The sequence below is a fragment of the Photinus pyralis genome, unplaced genomic scaffold (genome assembly GCF_008802855.1).
Source record: "Photinus pyralis isolate 1611_PpyrPB1 unplaced genomic scaffold, Ppyr1.3 Ppyr1.4_LG1, whole genome shotgun sequence".
Lineage (NCBI taxonomy): Eukaryota > Metazoa > Arthropoda > Insecta > Coleoptera > Lampyridae > Photinus > Photinus pyralis.
Window position 1 is genome coordinate 15716434 of NW_022170249.1, and position 21244 is coordinate 15737677.

The window sequence follows — 21244 nt, forward strand, 5'->3', positions numbered from 1 at the left end:
TCAGTACCCCTCCTATTCGCATTAAAATTAATATAATGGCGTAACTCTCAAAATGTTGGTATGTATTTATCATTTATTTATCTGCGTGTGCGGTTCCATTCTATGTATTAAATGAACGATGATGATAACAATAAATTATATATTATCACTGTCTGCAGCTTTGGCGAGTTTTTAGCGACATGATGAACTTGATTCGCACATAAAACAACAGTTACATGCACCACAATTAATTAAAAAAATTAACCAAATAAGACAGTCGTGGATAAAATATAGAATTTTACTCGCATGTAATGGCTGTTATTCGCTTTAATGGGTAATCCGAGTGAATAACCGCTATCATTACATGGTCGTCGTTAAATTATCTACCTATAGCTTGATAATGACGTTACCAATTGCTTGAGTGATAATCTGGAGTTGAGGAAAAACTGATGAATCCATAGAAATTGTTGGGGTTCGCTGCTGTTTGATCGAACGAATGAAAATTCTGGTGCGTTGAAGGGTTCAAGATTATGCACGAAGATTTGGGCATGGAAAAAGTGTCTGCTCCATGGATTCCCAGACTCCTTACTCAAGAGCGGAAACTGGTGGAGAAGAGCGCTTTGACGAATGATGGCAATGGCAGTGATTCTTGGAGAATTTTCAGAGCCAACAAAACGTGGACGTTTCACTAAGACCTATAAGATATATCCACCTCAAAAAAGAAGCCAAAAAACCCAGTCTTCGTCTGTAAAATTGATTACGACCATTTTTTGGCGAAGAAAAGGGATCACGCTTAATGAGGAATATGGAAGTAATATCTACTGAACGCCCGAAGAAGGCCAATATGCAAAACGAACGAACTCATAGCGAACAAAAACAGCAAATTAAAGAGTTAGATGTCGCACGCGTGTCAATATATTACCATTTCCCATTCATTACAGATAGTCGGGAATTAAGAAATACAGATTATTTTTTTCGAGTTGATTACGTTAGAAAAGCAAGGTTATGGGGCTACGCATAGCATTTGAACTTCGTAATTCGTCACGCAATATCAATATATTATCCACTATGATATTATGTAGTAATTGTTTATTTTACATACGTATTTAATGTCTTATCAATTACTTTAGGATTACTGATGATATTTTTAAAAATGTCCTCTTTTGGCCGAATCTCAATAACTTTAAAACTTTTTGGAAGGCATCAATACCTCTAATTAGAATTGTAGATTTCCATAAATGAGCGACTAAGATCATGTAAGCCTAAAATATGAGATCGCTAATTCTAAATTAAATAACACAGGAACGGTAGGTAGGTAAGAGTTCAAATCTTCATACGGAGCGTAATGAAAACATATAATTCACTACGATGAGCATGCAAAAACCTTACAAAACGACAAAAATTATCAAACTTCCCCTTAAATTTTACAAGAAAAGCTTATTCGGGATTCCTTTACTTATACAGGGTGATAATTTGAAAACTTACCACCCCCCCATATCTTAGTAAATGAACAAGATATTTAAAAAAATCAAAATCCGTTTCGGTAAGTCGGAGGGGAAGGAATCACAATGACATAGTTGGCGACGCACCCCCTCACACCCCCTGCGCCCCAGCCACCCCAACTTTTAAATCTTAAATAGTGACCCCCCCATGTGTGATACGTCGTTGGAAAGCTCTGAAAAAATGCTTTCCAACCATACCAAATAGCATTACATTTAGGTTAGTAATTATCGTGCAAATCAAAAAATAAACTAATGTGATACATTTTCTAAAGTTGGCTTTTATTTCAATAAATGTTCAAAATGTTTTCCGTTATTGGTAAGACAGTATTACTATGCGATCAAAAATGAGTTGCTGTCGAGTCGCCCTTTGAAATTTTTGTTTACAGGGAAAATCGTATTTAACTTGAACTTCCAAAGCCGACTCGACAGCAACTCATTTTTGATCGCCAGTTATAATCTATTCTCAAACTCTTGTCGAACCTTTTCAAATGTTTCAAATTGTCACCCTGTATGTAATTACAGAAGCCACAAACACTTTTTATATTATTAGGTATTATATATTCGCATGTTAAGGGAAGAACTACCTTTAAAAGATAGCAGTGGAATTACGATCTCTGCAATTATATTTATAACAGACTGAAACAACTTTTATAAAATCATGCAATAGATAAGAAACACTTCTGTCAAGCCAGATATTTCAGAGGCTAAAAGGACGAATTTACCCTCAAAGATAGAGGTAAAAGTGTAACTTCTACAATGTCTGTAACAGACTAGGGCTAGCCAATGACTTTTGCCTACCTATATTATTTATTCAATTTCATTTTACCAATTAGATGTCAGCGGTAAATGTAGGTAAGACAAACCGTCTCCACCACAAGAGATTTGCGCCGAGGGGTATAAGGTGCGAAGGCAATAATAAACTTCTCTACCGTGGTAATCAAATCATCCTGGTTTGTCTTCCACCGCATGCGACTCATATTATGAACCACTTGATGTTACTGCTTTCCGGCCTTTGAAGCAGAAGTGAAATACTTTCACAAGAAAGTGGATGTATGAACATGGCGGATTTACTATTCCTAAAAAAGACGTTCCAGGTGCTATGAATACAATTTTCAAGAGGAAATTTTTACCGACTCCATTATACTAATATCTGGATTTAGTGCCACCGGTTTGTCCCCCTTTCATAAGGATGGTGTAAATTACACCAGATATGTGAAAAGAATGGCCGCAGACAATCATACGAGTAGCAATAACGTAAAAGATCCCTTAGACAGGAAACAGCTCTTTTGCAACTGAAACAAATATCGACCATCCAACAGACCAGTTTACGCAGTTTACGTAACATAAGTTAATGTTGATGAAGATGAAATTAGATTCCCGTGTCCCGAATGGGTCGAATCAGCCACAATCTAGGGGACGGTTTATTCCAGGACATTATGTTGGCAAAGGAAGATGCACTTCTTAATGGAGATATAATTACTGTTACAGCAGAAGTTCATCAGGAAACGACCAGAAATACGAAGGGGTCAAAAGAAAGAAAGGAATCGCAGTTAGAAAATTTGAAGACGCATTAATAATTTGTAGTCTAAGTTTCGGGTGCAAAATCTTAAACACGATCTTCACGAGATCACTGTGGTACCAGATGAAATAAAAACGGCAAGAAAAAGTAACGTGAACATTTTACAGAACATAGTTTTGAAAGCAGGAAGAGCAAAAAAGAGTACCACCGAAATAAATGAAGGAGAAACTAAAATAATACTTAGTAACCGTGACGAAAATATATAAGTACGGCATTGCAAGAGGTTCTCTTCAATCCAAATCCGAAACCGACTAAGAAAAGGCGCGGAAAGTGGACATCTCTGGTCTTCTGTTTTAACTTCCAGCAAATGGATTGAAATTACAGAAGCTAAAGAAAGAAAGCGCGTAAAAAATAATAACAAAAGAAAAGTAGAGAATTCGAGAAGGAAACAAAATGAAGAATTCCGAAAAACAAATGGAAACAAAATCGAGAAAAACAGAAAATTAACCAAAGCGTTCACCTGCCACCCAACCAAAGAATGTGCAACAAATATTGGATCCGACATCAAAATTGGTTCCTTCGTCTTTGTTAAATACTATGATGAATTATATCCAGCGGGTATTAGAAATGGACGCCGCCAGTGCGAAGCGTCGGGCAATGGAGAAAATTTGTTCGTACTGGAAATGGCCTAAAACACCTGATGTAATCTGGTACCAGTTCCGACATCGGTATGTATGAGTTCCAAAAGGTCCAATGAAAATTTCAGACAGTTATCTTTTATTTATTTTACTTTTCAGCCAGTTATTAACGACGTGGAATCCAAAAGAATGTACCTACTTTCGTGTTAAATAAGACATAGATTTAAAAAACATTTAATCTACGAGTAAGGCTATTCGTTCGTTCAATTCCGTGTTTTCCCTCCTTTTTACCAATCGTCACCGGAAGCAAAACGAGAGTGACTGAGTGCCGGTGTGCCGCCGGGAAAACAATACTTATGATTATCACATTTACCGGTAAGTGACGCTGTCCATATATTTATGTAGCTATCTACCTAATTTACCATTAAACGAACAAACGGGCAAATTGGCAGCAGAGCATGGTTGATTAGATTGAAACGGATTCTGGGGTATAACGAATAATTAATAATATATTTGACAATAATTGATTTGATTTAATTGATTGTAAATTGCAATTAAAGATTTTAGGTTTTTTAGTTCATATAAATCTCAATTCTCTCTGTACAATCTTTTACCCTTCGTATATCTACAACTCCGTTTAACGAAAACGTATGTTATCTATATAGTATACAGGTGTAGGCATCAGCTAGATATTCACAATAGCCCCAATGAATGATTTGCACTTTGTAGTTATCGATATTTTTACATTATTTAATTTATTAAAGCAAGTAACTTGGCCTAGCGAAGAAGATAAAGCTCTATTTTCGAAATCTACGAGTTACAAGGACCGTTTATGGCGCAAATTGCAAGACTGCTATGCATTAACAAACCAATTACCCAGTTTAAGGAGAGGGTTAAACAAATTCAGTACCTACTTACGCGATGACTTCACGCAGGTTTTGGACAAATTATTTCGATTATCTAATAAGCATAAAGAATTCAATACTGATGTTCAATGAGAATCCAGCTTTGATGGTATTTATTATAAAATCTTAGTACCTATTCGCTGGTGAATACAGGGTGTTAGTAAATTCGATGTAGATATTTTGAGGTGTGATTGAGGGTACAAATACAAGCATTTTGACATAAGGAACCCGTGTCGGGAAACGCAAGCATTCGGCGCTACGCGTCCTTAAAGTTGCGCGAATTATGAAGAGCTCTCTCTAAAGGGTAACCCTAGATGCTTTTAGTAAAAACAAGCATCGCATACCTATAGCTAAGTTGGGTATTTTATTTTTTTATCACTTTTGAAATCCAGGACATCTACCCTCCCCCCATTTTCTTGAATTTTCCATCTGGATAATCGTGGAGTAATTGATTCTATTTTTAAACCTACCTCATTCAAGATAGAAGGATTGGTGACTTTTCCTCTTCACAATAGTAGTAATTCTATTTCCAACGTATTTTGGTTTGTTCAGGTAGAGACATTATTAATTAAAACGTTAATTTCAACTTTTATTAAATCCTTAAATTCACAAGCTCTCATTATGTACTTACAAAGCTTCTTGTATATTGCGTTATATTTAAAATACACTTTTTTATTTATTTTACAAAATATACATAAATTACTTAAATAGAAACTATATAATACTTGTGTACACTACAAACCGTCTTAAGTTTATTGTGGGCTGTGGAGTTCTCCAACTATTATTAATAAATATCAGACCAGTACAAATCTGTCTCTGCTCTTTTTATAAGATTTCGTACAACCTAGGCACTTCAAAGGCACTATTGTTTTTGCAATGAAAAACTACACGTCGTAAGTACTTTGATTTTTCTACATTCTATTACAATACCATAATTTTAGTTTCACAATCTGCACCTATTTACATATTTACAAAATATGCAACTAAATCAAATCAGCAATTTTTCCGATTTTTACATTTGTCATAACCCAAAAATCTAGTTTAGGAACACTGTAATAATTTTTTTACACTTACTGATAGTAGGAATGTTATTTTATACTATTAAACGAAAAAAAAACAATGAAAGTTTATGGAAGCAAAATTTAATTCGGTATACCCACTGTCTCACAAAATAAAATAAACTTTTTTATATCGCTCTAAACAACATTTATAATAGTTAGGTAACTTAAAACAACAAAAATGGGCGTTTCTGTAAAAGTGAGACAATAGGTATAACTAGCTAATCAGGAACAACAAAATAAATATAGATACAAACAAAACGTATGTACATATCATCGACAATGTTTAAATTTAAATAATTTTAGATTGTAACAACTGTCACTTTATATTAATTTAAAAAATAAAAAAAACAAAATCAAAATTATTAATTAATATCACACTATCAACAAACACAAGTTTGTCCACGTCACTAGGTATATATATCATCACGAGATCATGTTTCTAATCAATATCACGAGTAGTTCACATCATTTGTTTTTGTGAAGACACTGAAGTTACTGCACGTAATCGCCTAGCTACAAGTTCCTCAAAAATACAAAAGTCAGTCGTAAGATTTAGAAAATAACAGCCTTGGATGTCCTAAGAATAAAGTGTTCATATTACACTGGCCCCTGCTTGGTTACCTCTTACACTAACACTGTGAGTACATCGGCACTATTTGTATTTTGTTGAGTAGTCCGTTGCTTATTAACATTAATAACACTTTTACTAAAGTCTTTATGGGCTACACTATCGTCAAAAGCGGCAGTGTTTTTTCGAACGTCGGCGTTTTGTGCTTTATAAAGCATTATTTGACTATTACGATGGGTGGGCTTTAACCCCTCACTGAGTCTTATATTTTCGTGTAGTTTTAAACTGTCGTTTAATTTTATCGTGTTATTGTCGGCACTTGTACTCGGCGCAACGTGCAACGTTTTTCTCGAACCGGGACAGTCCGCTTCCGATATCATTTCGAGCATTTCACTCGAATTTTCATGTGGCAAGAGTGTCGACAATGGTCTTACGATACTAACTTTAGGAATATCAAGCCCGCACGCACTCGTACTACTTAGGCTCGCCATGCTGCCAACGTCGTCCTTCAGCGGATTCGCGTAGCGACGTAAGTTTTCTTCGTTTTGTAAGTTGTTGGATTTTTCGTCCTCGTGGTTTCTATGGCAAGGATCCAACGACGGTGACAAGTTGACTCCGCTGAGTCCTAAGTTTCGTCTACGTTGACGCAGGTACAAAAGAACAGCCACCACCGCCGCACAAATACCGATTAAAATAAAACAGATTAGCGCTATTAAGTATTTATTTGAAGGTGGCTCTTCCGAGACCAACGCCGTTTCCACCTTCACCTCTACTATTGATGTTAATGCGAGTAGAGACGTTTGTTTTCGTGAGATTGCCTCACCTAAAATTCTAATACCTTCCAACACGCCCTCCGTTCCAGACTGTAAAAGAAATTACGCTCAATCACAATGGCCTGTTTAAAGTACAATTAACTTACCAGTGTTACCTCAACTGTATCATTGTAGTCCATTTTCAAATCGCACAATAAAACCAATTCGTTTTGATAGTCATTTGCTGCCTCGTAGTTTGCTAAAAGCCTCCGTAAATCGCTGCATAAACCTTCAACGGTGATTCCGGTCGGAAGTTTTATACGATCTAGCAAGAGGGTTAACCTGGCGCAATTGTTGCTAAGTACAGCTTGGTTGGGCCAGCAAGTGGTAGGGCTAGGTAACGAAGGAGGTTTAACGCGTCTGCCACTTTCCAAGTCCCTACACTCGCCATAAGGCATGCACGGTGGAATCAGGCAAGATTCGGCAGGAGATGGAACGCAGACTTGGTTCGGATTACAGATTACGTTTTGCGTGTCTGTGCTTCTACAATTACCGAGCCCGCACCAGATTTTGGTGCATTTCACTATTCCACTAGCGCAAACACACGTGTTGCATTGATGTTGCCACGTGGCGTTATTTTCCAAATTGTGTCCCTGCCATGCGCAGCTGCCTGGTACTGGTAAGTAAGTAATATCCTTCACTAAAATTAAAATAACGTGAGTGAACGTGGATGTTCGGTTACGAAACTTACGTTCACACATTTTTCCTCTACGTCCCGGTGGGCAAATGCATTGAAATTCACCAATACCATCCATGCAGGTCCCACCATACCCACATGGACTTGATGCACAATCATTAACGTTTATTCTACAATCGGGTCCAGTAAATCCATTTGCACATTCACACAAAAACCAATTAACGCCATCAATACATTTTCCGCCGTTGTAGCAGGGTTGTGGTATGCAGTCGTTGACGTCCTCTTGACAATGATTTCCCGTAAAACCATCGCGACATATGCATTGATAGTATTCGCCGGTGTTTACGCAGGTCCCACCGTTCTGGCAGGGATTTGACCTACATGCTGTTTGTTTTGCTATGTGACATGTAGTTCCTGAAAAAAAACGCTATTGTGCAACGTTCACTCCCTTCCCCTGCAGTCCCGACGCAAAGATATTCCGTAGACGTAGACTACTAATGATTAAGGGATTTCAATTGAGGGAAGGGTTGCGGTTTAGTGAAAAAAATCTCAAGGTTTCCAGACCAAGTTAGTTTTAACAGAGCGCAGTCTTCTTGGAAAGGGCGGAAAATCTAGTATAGCGGTCTCGCGGCCTATTTTGCTAAAACCGTTAGTAGGCATCCTATACGGGGCGTCCTATATTGTTGTTATCAGCAATACCGTTACCTACTGTATGATGAATGTAGACACTATAAACTAAACTTCTAGGGCAAAAAAGGCCATATTACGTATCATATATTTTTTTTTAATTAACAAATATGAATATACAGAAAGTAAAGAATAGAAGAATCCGAGATATCTGAAACTAAAAAACCGGAAAAATACGAGTATAGAAGAAGCAAAACCATCCAAATCATCTGAAAACTCTCATGGATGTAAAGGATTTAAAGCGTCTGAAAAATTAGTAAAATTCAATGAAAATGTAGAATCCTCAACTGATCTGAATTCGAAAAATGTGGAGCTGAAGACCTGAAAAAATTAATTGTAGCGTTTAGAGTGAAGAATACAAATTAATTTGAAGAAAAGAAACGATTGTAAGGATCGTAATGTGAAGAACTTATAAATTCTAATGAAATATCAGAAAATGAATAATCCGAAGAATGTTAAAAGTTTGTGTAATCTGACAGATTTGCGGAAACTGAAAAATCCAAAGAGTTTGAAGAAAGTGAAGAATCGGAAAAATGACAAAAAATCAAGAATGTAATGGATCCGAAACTGAAACATAAGAAGGAATTTGAATAATCTGAAGATTGATTAATCTAAAGAAACCGAAAAGTCGAACAAATCAGTAAGAATTGGAAAATTATTAGGGACTAGGGGTTATAGGGTTATAAATTATTAAGCAAAATAGTCCTTTTCATTTCTGCCTATATACCTGCTTTTCTTTATGGTGAACAATCAAGTAAACTTTTAATAATAGGTGATCGTTCAGATTTACGCATATGGCGAGGAATAGTCTCTACGTTCAGACAAAATTAGATAAAACGTTCGGAACATAAAAACGAATATCCACCACTTTCAACAGGGAGCAGACAACTTCCGGTCTGAAACCTTGGCGTTTTTTTCTCTCCTACTACCTATAACCATATAGACCAAATACAGGTCTATGCTATAACCGTTGAGTGAATTTAATTATTCAATGCTATAACAGATTCCCGCAAATGAAATGCTTTAATCTACATAGCCGACGGGACTACCTTTTGCCCTGAAGGTAATAATTAGCAGTACAAACCTTCCCAATCAGGTGGACAGCGACAAACGAATGTGTTCCCCAAATCTTGACAGCTTCCCCCGTTTTTACAAGTAGAATGATCACAATGGCTATCTTTCAACGTGCAAGTCTTTCCCTTCCAACCATCACGACAGCGGCACTCGAAATCCGCAATTCTATCACTACAGTTGCCGTTATTGAGGCAGGGGTTGGGATTACAGTCATCGGCATCTGTACCAATACGATAATTTAAAATGATTTTAACGTGTGGAGAATATCGTACCTATACTGCATAAAGCTCCCTCCCATCCTTCTTTGCAGATGCACTGAAAGGCGTTCACTTTGTCAACGCAGGTACCGCCGTTTTCGCAAGGATTTACTTTGCAATCGTTGATGTCTGAAGTGGTTGGGGTTAGAATGCGTAAACTGGGGTGGAAATGTGACTTACTTTCGTGACAGTATTTTCCGGTGTAACCAGGCTGGCAAGAGCAGTGATAACCGATACCAAGAGAATGAACACAATGTCCGTGCTCGCCGCAGACGCTTGGTGAGGAAATTCTGTTAATTCCAGCCGCTGACACCACCGCGCAACCGTCGAACCCTGTAAAAGGCCAAAGAAATTGTTGATTTAATGAACATTTCGCGAGTATTGGAATTTGAGAATGTATTTACAACGTAAGACAAGAACTGGATTAGTTTCATTTGGGGCTCAGCGGGATGTCAATGGTCCCCCGTTGAGGGAATAATAGAGCCGTGGGCCAACACTTACCATTGTCGCAAGGTGGATGATCGCACACTAACTTCGGAAGGCTACAATTTTTTCCCTGCCACTTTTCCGGGCAGTGGCAGTAGTAGTCTGCTTGCGTGTTAAAGCAAGGCGCTTTATTTTCGCATGGATCAGGATTGCAATGGTCGTAGTCGTTCTGAAATAAAAACGGTTCATTTTTTGATGGTCTAAATGGAAAACATCAAGTAATAATTAGTTGCCACGAATAGTATTTAATTAGTCATTCAAGACAACGCCTACAGTCAACTTGGATCACTTGATCATTCGGTAGAAGAGCTCTTAAAACAAGTAGTTCAACAGGAAAATAGCCCGCAGGAGTGTCTACGAAAGACGCCCTAACTCTTGGCAGCTGTCATTTTAACAACTTTATTGAAATGTGGTCGATTATCGCGCTAAATGTCCCCACAGGCGTCTGCAATTATTACCTACTTATTCACACCCTAATGACCATTCCCTCGGGAAATGAGTAAATATTCATTATTTTAATAGGCGTAATACACACCGATGTTCAACTTACGTAATTGTAACATCACTTACCTCGCATTCGTGTCCTGTAAATCCTACCGGACAAATGCATCGATATTCGTTGACTTGATCAACACATTCGCCACCATTTTTGCAGGGATTGGACGCGCAGTCATCGATATCGGTTGCACAATCGCGCCCTGAAAAAAAAGAGAGTAAGTACCTCGCTTCTGCCGATAATCAAAAATTGATTTTATATCGCGAAGTCGGTTCTTAATGAGGTCGCTGTACTTTACGATTATAGATCTGAGCAAGATAAGTGTTCTTTCTTCAGATGCGGATTTACTGTGATTCGTGTAAGTATCTGAATCGTTCTGAAATTCTTCGTGCGAAACGTGGAATAAGAATGTGTCATTAAAACCGTAGTTGACGTGCGAATGTTATCATAAAATACTTGTACAACATCTACCCTTTACTTAACATTTATAATTCACTCGCTTGGATTTGCTATAAACGTATCGTAAGTGAGAAAGACGCAATGCTGTTTTGTAAGAGAGCGTTAAAATAATCAAGTAGTTCACGATTTCACATAGAAATGAAAATTATACAATTATTGACGCTCCTTCCGACTTTTAATATTTAGCACGTGGGATAAACTTACCTGTAAATCCAGGTAGGCAAGCGCAATGGTAGTCGTTGACCAGATCGATACATGTCGCCCCATGTTGGCACTGTCCCACACAGTCGTTGATGTTTTGATCACAATTTTTTCCCATCCAACCCACTCGGCACTTGCAATGATAATCGCCAACGAGATTTGTACACGATAGTGCATTCACGCAAGGATTTGTCAGACACTCATCGGCATCTAGAAGAAAAACCACATACATTCCCAAACCTCCCCAATCATTCCCAATTACAGACCGAATTGGCAAACATTTCCCTCCCACGCCGCCGGACACTTGCAAGAGAACGCATCCTCCATATCCACACAATTTCCTCCGTTTTGACATGGGGCAGAAGCGCATTCATCCACATCTGCAAAAAAAAATCATTAGTCAATCTTCACACTCGCATCATTACGAATCGCTTTATAAGGTAAGACAAACATCAGGAAGAACTACAGAAAATCTCATTAAGAGCAACCTTTCCTATAAATAAATCAACTTTGCCTATTAAACTAATTCCTGAGAGATCGACTAAAAAACAAGTTTTCTCAATAAAAGTGCCTTGAATTCCTCACAAGCGACCAATTAATAAGTCGCCTTTCAGTTAAGATGTCAACCCGCCACATTATTAATTGCTTCACTTCTCCAAATAATTAAAATCAGTGACTGACTTGACTCTATTGATAAAATGATAATTTTACAAATTGCTTTTTCCGCAAGTTTATACCAATTCTTTGTTTTTTTAATCTAAACAGGTTAATGCAGATCGTTAGATTAGTAGCTCCATTGGAAGAATACCTACCGTTTCTTTACCAACTCTACTAGTAAAAGCTCTCACCGCCACGAAATGGAAATAAATGGAAGCCAGTAATAAGTTGTAAACAATTAGCTCTCGCTGTAAGTTTTGTAATCCTAACATGTTATCATTACGCTACGTAACGACCGTCTACTTTTAATAATTTCAACATTTTACGATATTAACTTACCACGTTTTATTATGATCTGTCGTTATTAATAAAAAGGAATGTATTTAATGGCATTCCACAAGACACTAACACCGGACCTTTATTGTCTCTATTAAGAAATTCCATAATTAGTTAATTCATATTTTACGATATGTAAATTCCGTTCAATTAATTCAATTAAAGATAAGTAAATTTAATCATAAGGTAGGATATAAATTATGAGAATAAGGTACCATTATCTATAGGAATCGTAAATTATCTTAATATAATCCCTGCGAGTCATAAATTTGCATAAAAACTAAGTTGTTATATAGTTTTACATATAAAAATTAAACTTGTTTTGTGGTGTTTTAATTCCGTAGAAAATTTTGTCTTTGTACCTTGGACCGAGTTCTTCAATAAATAACCGCGGCCATCGTTCTTTTGGGTTCTGTTTTATACCTAATTCTGTTTTTTAACAGGCAGTTAACTAAGAAAATTAAAATACCGAGCATAAAAGTCTTAAATGTTAATATAAATCTCTCACCTACTATCTAAAGTGGGCTCAGTTTATATAATAACAGGAGAAGTAAACTCTTAAGAAAGATTACAGCTTTTGTTTTATACCCGAAAAACCACTTCTTCTTGTAGTAAATTGATGGATCCACTACAGGAGTTTAAGAAAAAAGTATTCCCTGTATACGATAAGAGGTTACCGTGTGAATCGTGAATTTTTCTTTAAGCAATTAAGGCAACGTCAGATTATTTAAGAGCGCTATAGGAGGCCAAACGTTACTAATAAGCTAAAAACTAACGGTATCGGTTTAGTTGAAGTCTGATGGATTTGAAACTTGAGTGACGTTCTCAAAATGTTATTTTCGTATTAAAAAATGAATATCTTAATTTTATTGCGAGTAATACACAACCGAAAAAGGTTAAAAGAAGATAATTCGTTAGCTGATGTACCGCCTCTTGGTAACTCGCCATTAAAACCTTTAAAGGTCAGTTATTTTCTAAGAACCTAAATTAATTGAGTTTTTTCATGACGGGTTGAAAGCGTTTTCTACCGGCAACCATAATGAATCTTGTCCCGACTTCTTCAGTAAGTAGTAGTTATCTACTGTTGGAGCCACTATATTTGTTAAAATGTTTAATTTAGTTTTTTCCATTTTTTTTAAATTTAATATCTACCTACAAAACACGACAATATAAATTACAAAAGCGAAACCTTTCTGTTGGAAATATTAAACGGAGATTTCAACGTCAGGTCCGAACAGAGTCTCTCTATTTATGCGAGTTGCCAATAGAATAAGGCCAATAGTTAACTAGAAGAGAAGCGTAAAAATATGTTATTTTACGCTTTAAATAACATCTTTAATTGCGAAAAAACTACTATTATAGTGAAGCTGACTAAGCATATAACAAATTGGAAAACACTTTTTTCAAAGCCCAAACGAAGACGAAGTTACAAACCGATAACATGCATAGTAAAAACGTTTCCAATTAAAAACTAATTGGGCCTAATTTGCTGATTAGGATACTTTTAAAAGCGTAATCTAATAAAACTAATTAATCGATATTTGATCAAGATATCCATATTAGTATTAGTTTCACCTAATCTACAAGCAATACATCATCGGTCATAAAGGCAAAGTTGTTAGATACGGTAAACGAATATGGAGTTCACTAAAGCGCGATTTATCTTTATTGTTAAAGCATGATGAATTCGTATTGCGCTATTTAATCGCGAGAATATGTTAATGAATTAGGTGAGGTCGAAGTGGTACATACTCACTTACATTTTCTAATGTCTTAATTCGATGTTAGTTATTGCGAACGTAAAGCTTTATTACTATACCTTCGATCATTAGACTCGCTATTTAAAAATAAGAATGCAAATGTCGCTTGGGAGTAAGATGTTTAATAAATAATTAGAAAAGGTTAGGCTACAGCTCTTTGCCCAGGAATTTGTTGGACTTTCACTGTAACCACCCAAGTAAAATAAAAGCATTGTATGGAAGACTGTTATTTCGAAATTCCGTGCAGGATAGGAACGCGAGAATCACTTTTTAAAAATTTCGCATATAACAGTTGCGAGTGGGATATAGAAAAATTCCAAACTTTCGATTTTTGAATTGTAGACGGTGCCTCCAAGGGTGACTTGCAATCGAGATTTCCTAAACATCTTCCCCTCATTCACATAATATTCTGGAGACGGAAAAATCCCAAAGTGAATTTAAAGAATCGTAATGAATAAAGCTTGTCACATAAACAGAAGGAAATACGAGAGTTTCGCTTCCTGAATTTCTCTTAGAGAGGAAAATTCCAAAAGCGAATTTCCGTAGACAAATTTCTACATGGGAATATTTTTGAAGCAAAAATTAAAGAGATGATTATTTCAGAAAGAAAAGGGTGGATGAATATTCCAGGGGAAAATTACGATTGGGGATTTTGGTCGTTAGATTCGATCTTCCTTATCTCAAACCTGAATTACATCGGTAACATTAATTGTAAAGGTGCTTCCTGACATATTACTCCGAACGAACCACGCAAATGCTCGGTGTATTTGAAGCATTTGAAGATGTGTTCAGTTGTTCACCACCTTCTTTCCTAGATTTGAACCATAGATGATATAGTGGCAGCTGGTGTCTTTTTCCTGATCCACTCACTAACCAAAAAGAAGAAGAATACGAAGAAAATATGGCTAAGAGGCCTATTTTCAAGGCGTGAAAACAGGGACAATGGCCGGTCTTTGAGTAAATCTTGGATGATGTTATAGTGGCAGCCGGGCCTTTTTGCTAATCCATTCGCTAACAAAAAAGGAAGAAGAATACGAAGAAAGTCGAAAACTCCCTTCGGAAATCATTAAATTGCTCCCAGGTAAATTTGCATCCCCATATTTGTATACCCAAGAAAACTAATAGCAAGTCACCTCGATAAATGCTACCACAAGAACTCGCTTTCGAAGCAATCACTCCTAAGACACTTCCATAATAGGAATAGGATAAGTTTTTTTGAGGGTAAGTTCTTCTAAATACGACTTTCCTTTGCGGGTGGGGGGAGGGGTGTTTCCGGGACGCTAGATTCTATTTGTTTGAATATTTTGATAGAGAGGGCATCACACTTCAGATTATTATGAAGGAATTTTGTGTCAGTGAATATTTAGGTAGAAAATTTTAAATCATGAATTCGCAAAGGTATTCCTCAGAAATTTTTCTTTTGCGATCCCAATAAAATTTTAAATAAGGAATGTCAACAGAAATAAAATGTAACTGAATATCCAATAAGGGCGAATTTCGTCGAGGGCAATTTACTCTTCGGCCGAGTTTTCGTAAATAAAACAGATTGGCCTATGATCCTTTTTCTATTAAAATATTGTGAGGCGGGGTTTTTGTGCTGCCATTCCCGGGAAAAATTCTTCAGAGAATTGCAGAGGACACTAACCTACCTATACTAATTTTCAAACAAAAGATTTACTGTATACAGTAAAATTCACCCTGGAAAAACTTAAAAACAGGATATTCGGATCCGAAAGAAAACTAAATGTCCGTCAATTTGACCCATACATTCCCCAAGGTAAACTCTCCTGAATGCTTTATCGCTAGGATTAACTCCTGAAGTAAACCTGTTATGAAGATGAACGGAAATTTTTGCGGCTTCTCTAGAGACGTGTTTTGTGGAAAGTGTATCTTTTAAAACGGAGCTTTCTCCGAATCCGCAGGAATTATACGCGGGGAGGATATTATGACTTAATTTTGCGGCAGTTAATATTCCGAGGGGTAAATTTCCGTCGATGAATTTCCGGACATGAATAGTGCTCGAATAATTCTTCTAGAATACTTGCTCCTAAAAAAACCTGCCCCTCTCTCAAGAAAATTGGTATCTTATAAAAAATACTATTTCTTACAGACAGAATATCCTGCAGAATAGCCGAGGTAATTTCCTGTGCACCCAAAATATAACGTGACTTTTGCTTGAGACACATTTTCTGGAGGATATTATAAGCGGAGTTTTCGTGAGCAAATTTTCCTAGATAAGTTTTCTTTCCTTACTCCCGGCAGCTTTTTTGTCTGAAGATTCCGGGGGCGAATTCCTGTGGCCTAATTTTCAGAGAAGAATAGCAAGGCGAAAGACTATTTGTTTCTCTATCGCAAACGTTGTGTCTATTTCTTGTTTGTTTAACTCTGTAACATTTCCCAACGGAAAATTCCTTTTCGTAATACTCAGATCTCAAAAAATCTGCCTCAAAAATTGAAGAAAATCAGTTCAACTCGCGTAGGTTTTCGTAACAAATTATTCGCCTTTAGTGGGACGCGACACGATTTGAAAAATGGTAATCGAAATTATGAAACGGAAGTTAGTTACCGAGTAATTGCATAATTACAGTTTGGCCAATCTTCTAGAATTTAAACGTCGCGCACAATTATAGGGAAAACTTGATTAATAAGCAATTAAATTGAAAAATTTATTAGACGTAATTTTCGAACGAGAGTAACATTAGATAGGCATAAAGATAGAACAATGTTCATGTTGCATAGGTGGCAACGGTGGAATGTGAGGTCAGAGGTGAAGAGCAGCACCGCAGTCCGGCCATAATTAAGTCTCCCCGCGATCGCAAAGCTCCCTGCCAGTAATAGATATAATAACGGGGCGGGGGAGAAAGGTAATTGCCAGGTACGAGCTGATTTATACTGACCGGTTGGGCTCCTATTTTTATACACATCTATAGTCTATTAATTCATTCTTCGCTACGACTTTGCTTACGCCCAAAATTGTAAAAGCACCTTAGAAGTACGTTTTTTTAAGATGTCTATCGTTTCATAATATTAATTAGGTTCTGTGTGTAGGTGTGATTATGGTATTTCGCGTTTTAATTAGATTTCCCTTAATTATAACCTACCGAGGATTTATTGCGTAACATTTAAATTGTTTGGCTTACCTATCGAGCAAGTTGGGCCTGCCCATCCGGGTGCGCATTCACAATTGAATGAACCACCAGCCTCCATGCACGTACCACCATGTTGGCAAGGTGCTGGTGCACATGGATTGTCGACAACTTCACAATTTGTACCTGAAAATCCCTCTGGACAGGTGCACAGATGTGCGTCTGGTGCCGTATTCTCACAAGTACCGCCATTTAAACAGGGTTCGTGTGTTCCACAGTAATTCAAGTCTGAAACAAAATAAGGATCATTGATTTAATATGAATATGGCGGTTTTTCCCATGCTCCCAAAATGCCTAACAGATTGGAAGCTCTAGAGATTTTCCTAGCAACCCATGAGAATCCGGGGGTGAGTTTGTCAATTTACTTTAAATCTCAAAGGTGCATTTATTACGAGGGGATGGACGTTGTCTTGAACAGTTGGTTTACGATTATGACGACACGCTCTCCTTTGAAACTCGCAAACAAATAATTCCACTTGCGCTTTATTCTCAATTCAATACAGTTGACAAGTACACTTTACGACTTTAATAACCAATAATTTAAAACCAGATCTGATTTACAAAGTTGTGGCAGAGCTTTTTTTGATGCACCAAAGAACTTGGAAGAGAGAAGAAATTTATAGACTTGTATACATGGCGTGGATAAAGAAAAATTTAAATGATTTTAATTAAATGCAGTACCTTCAGGTATCATCGTCGTTAATCTGTCTTAGTAGCGCTTAATATGACAACTTTGAAGTTCTATTATAGATTTAGAATGTGAAAGGATTAAGAAGTGCTTTAAGGGCTTTATGCTAGTCGCTTAATACACCGGACCGTCGTACGATTAATTAATATTACGACTATATTTACAATTTAATAAGGTTCCTTGTGTATTCAATTTAATTAGGCAAAAAAATTGATGACAACTAAATTATTGTTGTAATAAAATATACGTAACATTTGTAATACGGCATCCGGTTCTTAGATTATTATTTAGTTTGTAACCATGAAGCCACATGGACTGCTATCCCACGCTAGTTGCTATTTTCACAATTTTTACTTTGACCATTATTAAACGTGTTACGATTCACCTACAAAACATAAAAGTTGGCGTTTCCCAACACAAAAAAAGCGCTTAGAGAACACAGGGCAAAAAAGGGGTAAGTAATCGCGTTAATGTGATACTATTGATGTAATAACAATGCGAGTATGGGGTGCAAACCGCTCGATCAAGTGCACTATTATTCATGATCCACAACCCGGAACAACACATCTACATACATAATCCCACTAAACGCCCCAGTATATTTGTTGCTCCAGTTTTTTTAGTTTTGATGAATGGTTATGATAGGGTATCTCCCCAGACGATACTTAAGTTTTTTTTCTAAATAATTTCTGCAACAGTTGCAGAAGAACCCTTACGCATCTGCTCGCTTCCCACTTTTTTATGAGCAATTATCGAATGACAAAAAACCTACCTTGATCGCATAGTATTCCACCCCAATTTGTGTCGCAAATGCACTGCCAAGACGACCCATTGCAATATCCATGCTTACAACCCGGATACGGTTCACACTGATCACAGAAATCACCTCTCCACCCTGGACGGCAACTACAAATAAACATAATTATTAGAAAACTTAGTATTAACGCGAAACTTATAAATTATACATCATACCGTTAAATTTATTTTCGTTTTTTGTTCCTTGCATACGTTAACAAATCGTAAAGGCAAGCTTTATAACTCTTGACACGAGATATTCAGTAAATCAAGCGAGCTTTTTCAATCGGTAGTTGATGATGTCTAGTTTTTGTTTGTTCTCGTTATAAATTGAATCGCGTATTGACTTCCCGATGCAACAAAGAAATCGCCAGTGACGTTTATTGAAAAATTTTGGTATTGTAATTAAGCTTCATGTGCGATCGCACGGCATAAAAGTAAAACGTCCGGAAACGTAGCAAATTAGGTAAACGTGAGAAAAACCATTTAAATATGCATGAGAATAATTAGTCGGTACGTTCACCGTTACACAAAAAAAAATGAGCAAATAAACTAATTACAATAGCACAATTTAAATTTCCGTAAAATTTCAATGGAAGGAGAGACGCGCGTGTTACTCTGCTTATACTTTAATTAAATGCATACATCCGAACATAGCAAGGCAGGCAAGGGTCATGTTCATAATAAATAGCAGAATAACCTACGTGATGCCATGTTTCTAATGTTTGAAGATACTTCCTTACAACGTTTTCTAACTCTAATATGTACGTGCCGTGTTTTGGTTTGTTTGTCTTCTACAATAAGAACGTTGACATGAACATTTATTGGTTTAGCTGCCTTACGAATTTTTATTCTGGAATTCAATTCGCTGTAACATATAAGCTAATGGGATATAAATTTATAATTGACAATTTTGTCCTTTATTAGATACGTTAGAGGTTTCAATTAACTTAATCGCGTATTTAAATTTCGATCCGTTTATGGACTACGCGGATATTTTCCATTTTAGTTCTTGTCCGTTACGAGGGAAAAGTATGCAAAGTTTTTACGTTGCATGATGAAAGTGGTTCACCATAAGGGAAAGCTATTGATGTATAACCAAGAAACATTACTTTGAATCTCTGCTACAATTTCAACGTGATTTTTAGTTATAATCTCGCCATTTTAGGCAAACCCCCCTGTCAAAAACATACGAACTTAAATAATCAATAAAAATATGACACAAAAAAAACAAAAATATGTAGCTCTTGACTTGTTACCCTCTCGTTATTCTTATACTCCCACACATTGTCAGTTCAATTATCGTTTTTTTTTAATCCATTTTCTCTTTACTGCCATTCCATTTATTTCTCCATGTAATAAGGATCCCCAAGACTCTTCGAGAATATTCCGTGATTGTTTCTAGAAACCTTCCGTTTCATACACAAGAAAATTTAAGCGTGTTTAGTAGCAGTTCCAACATCGATGCCGAAGTGATTATTAGTGGAGTTCGCGATCGTTTTGTGTATAATACTGTTACCTATAAATGTCAGAGCGACATTCCCCATAATTATTAATAAATAAATAAATCACATTGTTTATTAACTTTTCCGCTCTCCATTTAACCTGATGTTCGAGTAGTGTTTGTTTAATGCAATTAGGATCGCCTAGAATTACCTAGTAGCTTTCCGACGGACATTTCGGCCCTTTATTTGATCTTCAATTCTAGTAACTTTTCTAGGGACTTTTTGCCCTTTATTTGATCTTCAATTCCAGCCACTTCTACGGATTTTAGTCTAGTGTGGTACAGAATCCGACAATGTTACCTAGTTAAGCTCTCTTGTGAGCTCCAATTGTATACACTTTTGTAGAAATGTTAGCTTGGTGTGATTTAAAATTGGCCCTTTATTACTGCTTTTTAGCAGGACAGTGTTGCGTGTGATACTTCTGGCGGAACAAGTGAGTTACTTCATATGGAATTACCGATACATCTCGCTTTGTGGTGTGTGCTTGATGTTAAGATAAAAAAAAGATGTTTATAACAATAAACTGAACCTATATAGAGACAAAGAGTGACAATATCACTTCCGGTTGACGAGTATTGACGGAAATTTAATCAGTTAGTCCCTTGACCATTGTCGATCTATTACTGAAAACAGGATTGGAAAATTCGAAACCATTCGCGAGTCATCAAGTACGCAGACGGACGGACAGAAAGTCCAAAATCATGAACTCACTTTCTGCCGCTTGTTAATACACTCAAAGTTAAATCACATTGGATTTAGTGTAAAACCTTAAAGACTACTCAAGACTAGACTATTGCTACTGCACGACGAAAGGGTGGTTTGAAAGCGTTCGAACACTGAGATTCCAGTCTATTTCAATAAAATCTCTTTCCAATTCAGTGTCATCTCCCAAAAAAAACAACAGTGTACTAAAGTGTGGGAAAGAAGAACGGACAGCCAAATCAGAAGTCATATTAATTAGTACTAGATTATCGCCGCTAATCAAATTTCGAAAGATTATTCAGCAGCCATGACGAGCATTAATCGTAATTCAACTTTATTATCGATCTTATGCGTGGGTTTAGTAAAACTGTCAT

General features: G+C 36.7%; 1 protein-coding gene across 1 annotated transcript in view; it reads right to left on the reverse strand.

Moving 5' to 3' along the window:
• Window positions 1–5119: 5119 nt before the first annotated feature.
• LOC116176063 (protein jagged-1b) overlaps window positions 5120–21244 on the reverse strand; it is a gene marked incomplete in the record, with an annotated part of 99687 nt that continues 83562 nt past the window's right edge. The window contains 12 exon segments of the mRNA XM_031494532.1: window positions 5120–7035; window positions 7092–7624; window positions 7676–8035; window positions 9393–9602; window positions 9655–9768; window positions 9820–9972; window positions 10141–10294; window positions 10696–10823; window positions 11285–11491; window positions 11548–11661; window positions 17175–17408; window positions 18641–18774. Of these exon segments, the coding sequence (XP_031350392.1) occupies window positions 6229–7035; window positions 7092–7624; window positions 7676–8035; window positions 9393–9602; window positions 9655–9768; window positions 9820–9972; window positions 10141–10294; window positions 10696–10823; window positions 11285–11491; window positions 11548–11661; window positions 17175–17408; window positions 18641–18774 (3148 nt within the window).